Raw genomic sequence first — 12,439 nt, forward strand, 5'->3', positions numbered from 1 at the left:
TATTTATAGAAGAAAATTACTTAATGATATTTAAATGCCTAAATATATTAAATATATATATTCCTATTAGTCAATATAGTTAATACATTTTTTAGCTTTTTTCTAAATTTTGTCGTAAATAAATAATTACTTACGTATGTATAACATTTCCAATAAATCTAGTCATTTCTTATAATTGTTAAAACTTAAAAAAGACTCGTAATATTTTATGTCTTATAAGTGTTTTTCGAAATTATATTGTAATTGAAAACAAATATTTATTGTTCTTGTTAAAAAAATAATTAAAGATATTTAAACAAATATATGTTGCGGAATGGATAATATAATAAAAACAAATTATTGTTAAAAAAATTTGTTTTATTTTAAACTTTTCTAAAAGTATTGAAATTTTATAATGAATATTCAGCAGGACGTCTGTCTCCTGATTACTTGTGTGCCACAATCAACATTTTTATAAAAAATTGAGTTTTAAATCGATTTTATTTTTTATCGAGAACTACATATATGTATATCTAGTAATGACGATTTATCAATGTTTTATTATGTTAATTTAAACAAGCATCGACTTTGACCAACTTGAACGAATCCTAAAGGAAATAGTAATCATCTCGTTCTGATAAGCTACAAATTCATACGTATATCGGTTATGAACATAACATCGACAAGAGTTGTCCTCACGAGACAAATTGATGTCATATCAAGATAGGGGAAACGAAGCAATATCACTAATAAATGGAGACTAAACGAAGCAATAACACTAATAAATGGAGACCATTTTTTTTTTTTGACAATAAATTTGAAGTTTTTTTCAAGACAAAAATGTATCAGGTATAGACAAGGGTAGCTGCATCAGTCCCTTTTTAAACACATGTTCATCACACATTTTAGTACCTTACATACTTCAAAGTTAAAAATAACGCAACTTTTATACTTTGCACTGAAGTTGGACGTACTGATTGGAACATACTGAACATACATGTATTTAACTGTAGCTGTCAGTTACAGTTGAAGCGAAAGTATTGTATGTGTTTGGGCCTTGACGGATACTGCAGCTTCTGCTGCAAGCTGTACGGATGTAAAAAGTAGTAGTATATTAATGTACATATTATTTCTGATAGCAGTTTTGTAATATCGGCATTTAATATGCTAACATTGCATAGAAATGTACTTAAAAAAAATGCCAACATTTTTTTTCTTCAAATTTCTATAAAAATAAAAATTTTAGTTTTTTTTTTATAAAATGAGTACTTTTTGAAACAGAACTTCTGGTAACACTGCATCTGAGCAGTTGATATCAAAAACTGCTAAATGGGAAAAAAACTACTAAAATTTATTACTGTGTTATACAACCATGTATTGCAATTTGCAGTGAAAAAATTATAAAACAGAAAAAATATTTTCTCGATTAATTACAAAATAATTGCCTTAAAATTAGCCAAATTCTTTAAAATAAATGCAAATTATATCAATTTCAAAAGCCCTAGCTCATTGAAAACATGTAAAAATGGAAAAATAATTAAAATTCAAGCAAATTATTGTAACTTTTCGAATACATCCTAAAGTGCAGCAAAGCTTCGTAGAAACGAAACCCCATTTTTCATTGATCAGACTAAACTAAAAATAAAAGAACATTTGTGGCTCTCATATTTATTGGTAATAAAGAAAAAACAATATGGCACAGCGCAATTCCTCACGCATAGACCGTTTTGCTCAAATGAGCAAACAAGAAGAAATTATTGCCAAAAAACGTCAAGAAATCTTGGAAAAACAACGTACCGCCGAGCTGGCCAAGGCGGTGGCTGCGGCACAAACACTAGCAGCCAAACTTAAAGGTGTTAGCAATGAGGAGACTTCTAGCACTGATAAGTTGGTCAATGATGAGGAGGAGATTAAAACCGAGGAAGATGAAGAGAAAAAATTGGATACTACGGATGCTGCTGCAACAGCTACTAAGTCTTCGTTGTCCAGTTTAACCGGCAAGACGGGTAAAATGTATGGTAGTGGCTTCAAACGGGCTACAGTTGCAGCACCTTCAGCTGAACAGCCACCCGCTAAAGTTCAAAATACTTTTTGTAATGATGGCTCATTTTTGGAAAACTTTAAAAAGATTTTGGAGAAACAACAGCAACAACAACCAAAACCTGTGGTGGTAATGTAAGTTCTAGAAAACTTAGACAAACATTTTTTTTTAATTTTTTAAACTGAACTAGAACTGATTAAATTTTTATTTCATCAATAAATTGTTTCTTAAAAATTTAACCAAACAATATTTTTATAAATTTCATTATAGTCCTGAGGAAGCACCCGCCCCATCCTCCACTGAAGAAGAGCCACCAAGTACTAGCAGTGCAACCACTACTACGGCCACTATGGAACAAACAACTAGCTCTGCCCAACAAATAGATGGTATGATGGCTGCCCAGCAACAAGAACTTCATCATCATCATCAACAACAGCAGCATCAACAGCAACAGCAACAGCACCAACAACTTCAACTACAACAACAGCAGCATCAACACCAGCAACGACACCAGCTTCAGCAACACCAGCATCAACAACACCATCATCAGCACCATCATCAAGGTGCAATACCACCACCTCCACCCACACCACCATCTCTACCATTTCAATTTAATCCTGCCCTAATGGCAGCACAAAACTTAATGTTGCAACAATCGATGCAGGGTCCCAATGCAACACAAGCTCCCACAATGCCACCACATACAGCAGCTGCATTTTTCACAGCAGCACCCCAGTTTGTGCCACCTCCACCACCGCCAACAACTGTGGCAGCGGCTGCTGCAGCTGCTGCTGCCATGCTAATGCCCATGCAAACTGTGCAAGTTGCACCACCTCCACCGCCTCCTCCACCACAATTGCCCATAGCCTTGGCAAATCTGACGCCTTTATATATGATACCGGCTCCAGAGCCCATGCAGTTAAATGCCATACCACAGCCAAAAGAATTTGATTTGAATGCCATACCAAAGCCGCAATTAAATTTAGAAGCTATACAAATACCAGTGCATAATATACAGCAACAACAACAACAAGAACAGTTTACAAATAATACCCAACAACATGAACAGCAGTATCAGCAGGAAGAACAGCAACAAGATTTGCAACAACCTTTAGCTCAACAAAATTTTGAACAAAATCCAGAGAATGCACAACAACAGGAACTAGCTCAGCATCAATCGGAATCACCACAACCAGATGATAATTTTCTAGAGCAAGATCTTCAGCCACAACATCAACAATCAGATGAAGGTTAGTATTGTACAAATTTCTATCTTATACATATTTTTTATAAAGAAAAAATTCCGAAAAACCAAACAAAACATTTGCTGTATATTTTCTTACATTTTATTAGTTATGATTTTGTTACGTACATCATAAACTCGAGTAGTATATTATGTATATAAATCAAATTCTCTACATATTCTCTTTTTTTTTCTTCAATAAAATGCATTATTTATCATGCATTTTCACTTTTATGTTTTTCTTCTCTTAAATTCATATAACTACACTAGTTAAATACACTCTTTTGTACATGAAAAGCATGTTACTTTCAAAACAAATTCTTTTTTCTCTTTTTAAAAACAAAACTTAAAAATTTCGAGCACGATTTTAAAGGAATTTTTCAGTAGTTTTTTCAGACAACAATCCTGTCGACAATACTAATTGCATACAGATACCAACATCTATAGAAAATCTTATCGATTTGGTTGCCGACAATGGTGATGCATATGAAGAAACACTACGCGGCTATAAAAATCAATTACATCCAGCATTGTGGTAAATAAAATACAAAAAAAAAAATCATAAAAACTATAACGTTTAAGTAGGAGGAAAGGAATGCAGCTTTTTAATGTGTGTCAAGGTTTATTTTTACAAAAATGGTTGAGAAGTTTTGTTGTGGGATTATAAAAGTAATATGAATAAGTGAACTAGTTCAGTTCTAGTTCAGTTCTAGTTCAGTTCTAGTTCAGTTCTAGTTCAGTTCTAGTTCAGTTCTAGTTCAGTTCTAGTTCAGTTCTAGTTCAGTTCTAGTTCAGTTCTAGTTCAGTTCTAGTTCAGTTCTAGTTCAGTTCTAGTTCAGTTCTAGTTCAGTTCTAGTTCAGTTCTAGTTCAGTTCTAGTTCAGTTCTAGTTCAGTTCTAGTTCAGTTCTAGTTCAGTTCTAGTTCAGTTCTAGTTCAGTTCTAGTTCAGTTCTAGTTCAGTTCTAGTTCAGTTCTAGTTCAGTTCTAGTTCAGTTCTAGTTCAGTTCAGTTCTAGTTCAGTTCTAGTTCAGTTCTAGTTCAGTTCTAGTTCAGTTCTAGTTCAGTTCTAGTTCAGTTCTAGTTCAGTTCTAGTTCAGTTCTAGTTCAGTTCTAGTTCAGTTCTAGTTCAGTTCTAGTTCAGTTCTAGTTCAGTTCTAGTTCAGTTCTAGTTCAGTTCTAGTTCAGTTCTAGTTCAGTTCTAGTTCAGTTCTAGTTCAGTTCTAGTTCAGTTCTAGTTCAGTTCTAGTTCAGTTCTAGTTCAGTTCTAGTTCAGTTCTAGTTCAGTTCTAGTTCAGTTCTAGTTCAGTTCTAGTTCAGTTCTAGTTCAGTTCTAGTTCAGTTCTAGTTCAGTTCTAGTTCAGTTCTAGTTCAGTTCTAGTTCAGTTCTAGTTCAGTTCTAGTTCAGTTCTAGTTCAGTTCTAGTTCAGTTCTAGTTCAGTTCTAGTTCAGTTCTAGTTCAGTTCTAGTTCAGTTCTAGTTCAGTTCTAGTTCAGTTCTAGTTCAGTTCTAGTTCAGTTCTAGTTCAGTTCTAGTTCAGTTCTAGTTCAGTTCTAGTTCAGTTCTAGTTCAGTTCTAGTTCAGTTCTAGTTCAGTTCTAGTTCAGTTCTAGTTCAGTTCTAGTTCAGTTCATCTCTCCAAAACATCCTTCGCCATTTTTCCAATAAATTCCTGATATTTCTTAGAAACTTGTATGCCTTCCATACTTAACGCCTAAAAACAACACGTAACCTTTAACAAAAAGATAAACAAAAAACTACTTAACAAAACCAACAACTACAACTACAATGATGACACCCTAACGCCTCAACAAACAATTCGTAAAAAGATGATGGATTTTTGACGCAACCAACAACGCTGATTCTATATGCAACTTTAACCTAAAAAGCTTTAAAAAAAAACTAAACATTTTCTCTGCAAATCGTACAAATTTTGGTTACAAAAAAAATTTTGTAAATTTGTTTATAATCGTTTCGTTTATATTTCTATGAAATTTTCTCTTCTTTTGTCTACTTTGATATTTAGGTTTCTCTCTGATAAAACCTCTGAACAATATCATCACTATAGACAACAAATAATCGATCGGCGTCAGGAGAAACTTAAGGAGCAGCAACAAAAGGAAAAAGAAGAACTAGAAATGGAAAAGAAAACCAATCCCTCGGCCTACAAGCAACGTCGTTTATATTGTTCGATAGAGGAGGATAAATACGATCCGGAATCGGTTATTAGTGCGGACAATGATTCGGACGATGAGTATCGCAGAGGTATGATGGATCGTAATCGAGATAATATAAAACGGCGCATTGAGTGTCGCAACGAGTTGAGCGAGGAGGAAAGGCAGGAGAGAGAAGCCGAGGAGCAGGAGGAATTGAGACGCATGGAAAAGAAAAAGTTGCGTAAATCGCGTTGGGGTGGTAAAATTGAAATGCCTGAAAGTTCTTCGTCGTCAAGTGAGTTTTGCTGATTTATGCACAATTTCCAAAATTTTTTTTTACAAAAATATTGAGTTTTATTTGGCCAAGGTGTCCCTTCCAGTTTTGCAAATCAAAATAAACCCTTGCTATCGACAGTAACACGCAGTGATCCTGCTTTATTAAGTTACGCCAAATTGAATTATGGTTCCACCAATCTCACCGAAGAAGATTGGAAAAAATGCGAAGAACATTTTAAAGTGAACCTTTTGTATCAGGACATGATGCGTAAACGGCAAGAAATCGATCGTTTGGCCAAAAGTGGCAAATTCAAGTATGAATACGATTCGGATGAAGATGTTGATGGCGGCACCTGGGAGCATAAATTGCGTCTAGCTGAAATGGAGGCCACGCGCATTTGGGCTTCGGCCCTGACCAAACAAAGTGAGGGCAAACATCATATAGGTGATTTTTTGCCACCGGAGGAATTGAAAAAGTTCATGGAGCAATATGAGGCGAAGAAAAGTAATCGTATGCCTGACCTGAGTGATTACAAAGAGTACAAACTGAAGGAGGACAATATTGGTTTTCAAATGCTGCAAAAGCTGGGTTGGAAAGAGGGTCAGGGATTGGGTCAAGATGGTGCTGGCATAGTGGATCCGGTTAATAAGTATTATTGATAGATAATTTGTCAAAAGAATTAAATATTAATTGTTTTTTTTCTGTTTTAACCACGAAGGGGTCCCCAGCGTGAGGGCAACCAGGGTTTGGGTGTACAAAACTCTGCCACCCCAGAAGAGTGTGACAATGAATACGATGCTTATCGTAAACGCATGATGTTAGCCTATCGTTTTAGACCTAATCCTCTGGTAATTTATTTACTTTTAAAGAAATTTAAATCTATTTTTTAATTTTATTCCTCTTATTACAGAATAATCCCCGCAGAGCCTACTATTAGAATTTTTCATTACTAAAAACTACTCTATATTAATCATTGTGTATGTTATTTCAAATTAAAAACAGAATTTTTTTTTATTTAATTGAAAGTTAAAAACAAATTATTTTTAAAGTAATGTGTGCGTTACTTTTCTAAAACAAAACAAAAAATCACAAGACCATTTGAAAATGAATTAAAATAATAAACAGTTTATTGTTTAACTCTAAAAGAAAACAACAAATAATACAAATATTTAAATGTTTTTAAACTTATTTTTTTTTCTAAAAAAAGTTTAACAATTACATATTTACGTATTTAACTAATAATACTCTTAAATTATAAACTAAATATTAAATAACTTTATTTGGCATTTATGGAATGTTCTAACAACTAAGAGTACAGAGTTAATACTGGAGTTTGATTGCCTCTGGCAAAAACCACTGGACATTTAACATCACATGATAACATTTCCAACCAAGACATATACAGGGGAGCAGAAATGGCCTCCTGTAAAAGGGAAAATAAAATAAACAAAATGTAAACATTAGTATTATTATTATTTTCTATATAGAAATCACTTGTTTTCAGTTCAAAACTTACCTTTCTAGGCATGGGCAGTGACATTACTATTAAGGCCGCCTCTGACGAATGTTCCACAACCAATTCGTGTATGCGTAATTGTCTGTTGGTTTTCTCTTCCATTTCCTGTAATTCAGAGGTGCTTATAGCCGCCTCCTCAGAACGGGCATTGTAACTATAACTATCGATTAATTGTTTATGTTGCATTAGAGTTGCTTCTTTGGGACGATCGGTAACACCTTTAAGCATTATCAATTTTGAATATTTAATGCGGAACTTTGTCAATAAACTGGCCATGCTGGTGGTAGCGGAAAAGATACAAGTAAAATGAAATAAATTAAGAAAAAATATAAAACAAAACAAGGCGCAATTTTTAAAAGGTAAGTAACATTTTTTTGAAATACTTGTTTTTATAGGCAACTAATTACTATAATATTCAGTAACAAGTGCTGAATCTTTGGGACTCTTCCCCTAAAACCAGAATTATACAAATTGCGTTTGTCTCAATGTTACACTAGTATAAATTTATAAGGTAAATATGATTTTATCATTCCGCTTGTGACACAAATTCAACGTTGATTCCATAGAGAGTTTAAAGCATACAGGGATACTGACCACTATACTATCGAGAAATATTCATGATATAACAGTGTGAAATTTGAGTATTGATTATGTTATTTCGTTTATTACCCATTGAAATATATAGTCGATTATGCCATAATGTTGTGTCAAAGAGATGGAGATAAAGAATGGGCCTTTTCGGAAATACATCACTACGCTGCATCTGCAAATGTCTTGAGTTCTAAATAGCAACAAAAAAGGCGGATGCATTGTCTGCGCATCAGCATCACAAGCTAATCACAAATACGCATCAAATGCAGAGCAGTGATGCATTTCCGAAAAGGCCTAATATTTTCGATGATGCCATAAATTATTTAAGAATTTTTTCGTGTCAGAAAATATATAAGAGTAAGGATATTGGTCAACTTCGTAATTTAATATCTCCTTATCAAAAGGTTTAATTGAATTAATCAGGGTGGTTAATGCGTAACTCAATCCGAAAACGGAAATGTTCGAAAATGTGTGTTAAATACATTGTAATTCGAAAAGATTTCCTTTCGAATCGAATTAGGGAGTAACGCCCCAGAACACAATTTGTTCAAAAAAGATTTCAAGTACCATTAGGAGTCAATCAGATACCAATAAAAACTGACAATTCATTTAATAATTCGTAATACAGTTTGACTTATTTTTTTAAATATTTGTAGATTATAAATTTATTCAAAGTATTCACCATTGTTAGGTATGACCTTTTCCCATCTTTCTGACAACATATGGATTTCGCGCCAAAAGAACTGCTCATCTTTTGAGGCCAAGAACGAATAAAGCCAATTTCGGATACTCCGTTCTGAAGTGAAGCGTATCCCAGAGAGCGTTCTGCAGCAATCAAAATAAATAGCTGTCGGACGGGGCAAGGTCTGGACTATAAGGCGGGGAGGCATAACTTCCCAACTAATTCATTCTAAATAATATTTAACAGTTATTGTAACTTGTGGCCTTCGTATTCTGGGCATATTTCGGACAATGCTCGCTTCAAAGGAATCAGTTGCTGTCGGCACAAATTCCCATAATTGGTAGGCCCTTTTGGTCCCACCAAATACAAATCATTACCTTAGCGTCATAGATATTTGACTTTGGTGTTGATTCGGCTGGTTTGCCGGGCTTCACATTCGATCACTTACGCTTCGGATTATTGTCATAGATCCATTTTTCATCGCGAGCAATGGGTCTTGCAAAAGTTTCGAAATTGCAGATTGAGTAGTTTGCAATGATTTTGTGGAGTTTGACAACAATCTTCATGGGGTAATGCCTTCAATTCTTTGTCTTCAAATTTTTTGGTTGGCCTGGGTGATCTTGGACCGCTCAAATAATCTCTTGCACGTTGAAGCCGATAAAACGGTGTGCCTCAATGACAGTTTTTTTTATTTTTTTTTTAAATTAAAGAACTAAAACAAGACTTCCCGCATATGACGCTTTGTTGGTACAAAATTCGACATTTTCGAAGCAAAAAAAACCTTGTTTATAACTAAGTGAGAATAAATGACAGATATGTACCCTTCAAAATGACATATAAGTTATTAAAAACAAGAACCGCGTTAAACAAATAGGCCATATATTGTAATTCCGTCATTTTTAAGTCATACACCCATTACAAAAAACTCAAACTCCTGCTCTGTGGACAAAACCTTTTTCCTTTATTACCTTTAAAGTAGGGAAAGTGATTGTCATTTAAACACCATCGAATGCTAAGGTAAAGATTGGAATACCTAATGCAGGTTGTAGTTCTTTCGGAAAAAAAAAACTTTGTTGCACCATCAATTTCAATGGTAAAAAAGTGGTTTACTGAATTTCGTTGTGACCGTACAAGCACGAAACAATTGAAAAAATCACTATATTTTGTTGGGCGATTCGGTGATTGATAGGGCGAGAGATTTTGGAAGCCATAGGCATCTCACATGGCTCAGTGGTTTCAATTTTGAGTGATCACTTGGGTATGAGAAAGCTTTTCACAAGATGGGTGCCGCGCTTGCTCACAATCGGGTGCACAATGGGAACATACATGTGCAGTTTCCATGGAAAAAATATATGCGCGCTATTCTTCGGATTTATCCCCGAGTGATTATTTCTTGTTTCCAAACCTGAAGAAATGTCTCGTCGGAAAGAGATTTGAATCCAACCTCGATGACCTCAATAAATCATATTTTTTGGAAGGGATACAAAAATTGGGGAAACGTTGGACAATGTATAAAACTCAAAACAGACTTTGTTGAAAAATAAAATAATTTTTTATCCAAAAACCTGTGTTTCACACAAAAAGTCACGGACTTTTTGACCCCACCTTCATATCATTATTCGTGATCAGAAATAATAAACTGCAGCCACAGGCAGAAAGAAAAATTTTAGTTCGCTGCTTCATTGAATGCTGTCAAGCAACTGAATGAAATATTGGTATTTTTTAATGCTTTTGTTTTGAGTTTTGTTTACCATCGTGTTGTGTACATGTAAATTGCCGGAAATCTTCGTTAATAGAGTAATAGGAACGCGCGACACTGATCTACAGTATTAATTTTGTTAAAATTTCCTGCAACCCTCTAATATATTATCAGGGGCCGAACTACCGCACTCGTAATCGAATGAACTATCGTATCGAAAAATAATTTCGATATCGTAATTATAATAAAATGTACTAAATTTCATGCTCGATATCGAATGCCGTAATCTCAAATAAGAAAATTACGATGGAATTTACTCCATATCGAATGCGGTAATTCGGCCCCAGGTTTAAAAGTCAACATCATAAGCCAAAGCTTCCGAATGTTTGGACACCTTTACAGATTTACTATATCACATATCGTTACCTTAATATAGAAAGGCCCTAACTCGTGTTTTTTTTTTGTAAGTCCAGATTTTCGTTTATTTCGATAAATGTTCCGCTCATATATCCAGCCCAATTATGAATAAAAATTACCCGGGAGTTTTTTCCCTTTTCCCATTTTTCCTATTAAAATTCAATGGGAAAAAACTCCCTGGGAACAAAAAATCTCGACTTAAAAAAGTTAGGGCCTTTCTATATTAAGGTAACGATATGTATTACTAAACTCGAATAATAAATAAGATTGAGTCATAAACAAGGAGATGAGGGTTCGCTCTATTCTAAATTTTAGTCGTAAAATATAAGGAGTTGCTGAAACGACATTAGCTGATGATATGTCACCTGCCAGTCACTCCAGCCACTTAAATCGGATGTGAACATTTTGACCTTGAGTCACTATAGGCAATCCCATTCGACGTCAAACATTGTATCGTTGATGTCACTCTAGCAATTTATACAGTAAAGTATTATAAAATGAGGCTTAATATACGAATAGAGGAATATTCTCAATTGAGCGTCTCATTAATATGTATAGTTGTCGACATAAGTCTACGTACGACCACAATTTTTGCCACTTTATGAGAGAAAACCCGGTAAATAAAAAATAATAATGCAGTTTTGTTTGAAATCTATTTTTATTGCTATACACCAAACCAAAAATGTGGTTGCAATGTAAAATGGCAAAATTATTCATAAAAACAATAAAAAACATACGACCGCAGACTTAATGCAATTTATTAAGTCTACAGTTCAAACAATATTCAGTAACTTTGAAAACACTGGTACAGTTAAAAACAAGTAAGGAAGTATGGTCGATCAAGCCCGACCATATAATACCCTACACTAAGTAAAAGATCAAAAACATTTTTCTTTTAAAATTTCAATAATTTATATTTTTGAGCTATGACCAATTATGGACCGATCACCATGAAATTAGGTCGTGTGATTTGTGTCTATATGAATTTTGTGAGTATACAAACATTTTTAAGCGATTTATGCACGTTAAAGTGATTTTCGGAAGCGGGTCTATATGGGAGCTATGACTAATTATGGACCGATCGTAACAAAATTTGGTGACATGAATTTTGTATATATAAAATTTATTTGGAGCGGAATTTGTGGAGATTAATATATAAATTAAACATTTATGACCGATAAAGTCCAATTTCGGGAGGACATTTGTATGGGGTCTAGATGAAATAATGGACCGATTTCAGCCAGTTTCAATAGGCTTGGTCCTTGAGCCGAAAAAATAATATGTACCAAATTAGATCGTCTTTAAAATTGCGACCTGTACTCTGCGCACAAGGTTTACATGGACAGCCAGCCAGCCGACCAGACGGACGTCGTTTAATCGACTCAGAAAGTGATTCTAAGTCGATCGGTATACTTTGGGCGTTACAAACATTAGCATTATACCCTCCCCACTATGGTGGTGTAGGGTATAACAAGCTGCGAAGTGGTCGCCCAAAGAAACTACATCGTAGAGATGTAATCTTCATTTTAAAAGAAGTCAACAAAAACCCAAAAGTAAATGCCACAAAATTGGCCGAAGAACTCGCAACAAGATCAGAAGTTATTGTTCATCCACGAACAATTCAAAGAACCTTAAATAATAATGGTAATTAAAGCAGAACTCCTAGTAAATTACCGAACGGATCGCAAACTTCGCTTGGAATTCGCCCAAAAGCACTTTGAAAAGGACATGGAATTCTGGAAGCGAGTTTTGGTCACTGATGAGTTGAAGTATAACATATTTGGAAGTGTTGGAGAGAGATAAAGTATGGCGCAAATAGAGCAATGGATAGAGCAATGGATC

The 12,439-nt window shown here is 34.4% G+C and overlaps 2 protein-coding genes across 3 annotated transcripts in view; one reads left to right on the top strand and one right to left on the bottom strand.

Moving 5' to 3' along the window:
* The first annotated feature begins 1,410 nt into the window (after positions 1-1,410).
* On the top strand, positions 1,411-6,860 carry LOC135949542 (putative mediator of RNA polymerase II transcription subunit 12). Of its 2 annotated transcripts, none has more exons than XM_065499132.1 (7): positions 1,411-2,154; positions 2,291-3,270; positions 3,648-3,798; positions 5,286-5,710; positions 5,768-6,341; positions 6,411-6,540; positions 6,603-6,860. In XM_065499132.1, the coding sequence occupies exons 1-7, from the start codon at positions 1,673-1,675 to the stop codon at positions 6,627-6,629; spliced, it is 2,769 nt and encodes a 922-aa protein (XP_065355204.1). In that variant the 5' UTR covers positions 1,411-1,672; the 3' UTR covers positions 6,630-6,860. The 2 variants fall into 2 exon arrangements, with proteins under 2 accessions (XP_065355204.1, XP_065355205.1); XM_065499133.1 differs by having other exon boundaries at positions 1,419-2,154; positions 5,783-6,341.
* Positions 6,790-12,439, bottom strand: part of NKCC (sodium potassium chloride cotransporter) — a 32,777-nt gene continuing 27,127 nt past the window's right edge. The window contains exons 10-11 of the mRNA XM_065499131.1: positions 7,209-7,485; positions 6,790-7,115 (exon numbers count right to left, since the gene is read on the bottom strand). Of these exons, the coding sequence (XP_065355203.1) occupies positions 6,999-7,115; positions 7,209-7,485 (394 nt within the window). The 3' untranslated portion in view covers positions 6,790-6,998. The remainder of the gene's footprint in view (positions 7,116-7,208; positions 7,486-12,439) is intronic.

The sequence above is a fragment of the Calliphora vicina genome, chromosome 1, assembly GCF_958450345.1.
Source record: "Calliphora vicina chromosome 1, idCalVici1.1, whole genome shotgun sequence".
In the NCBI taxonomy this organism is placed as follows: domain Eukaryota; kingdom Metazoa; phylum Arthropoda; class Insecta; order Diptera; family Calliphoridae; genus Calliphora; species Calliphora vicina.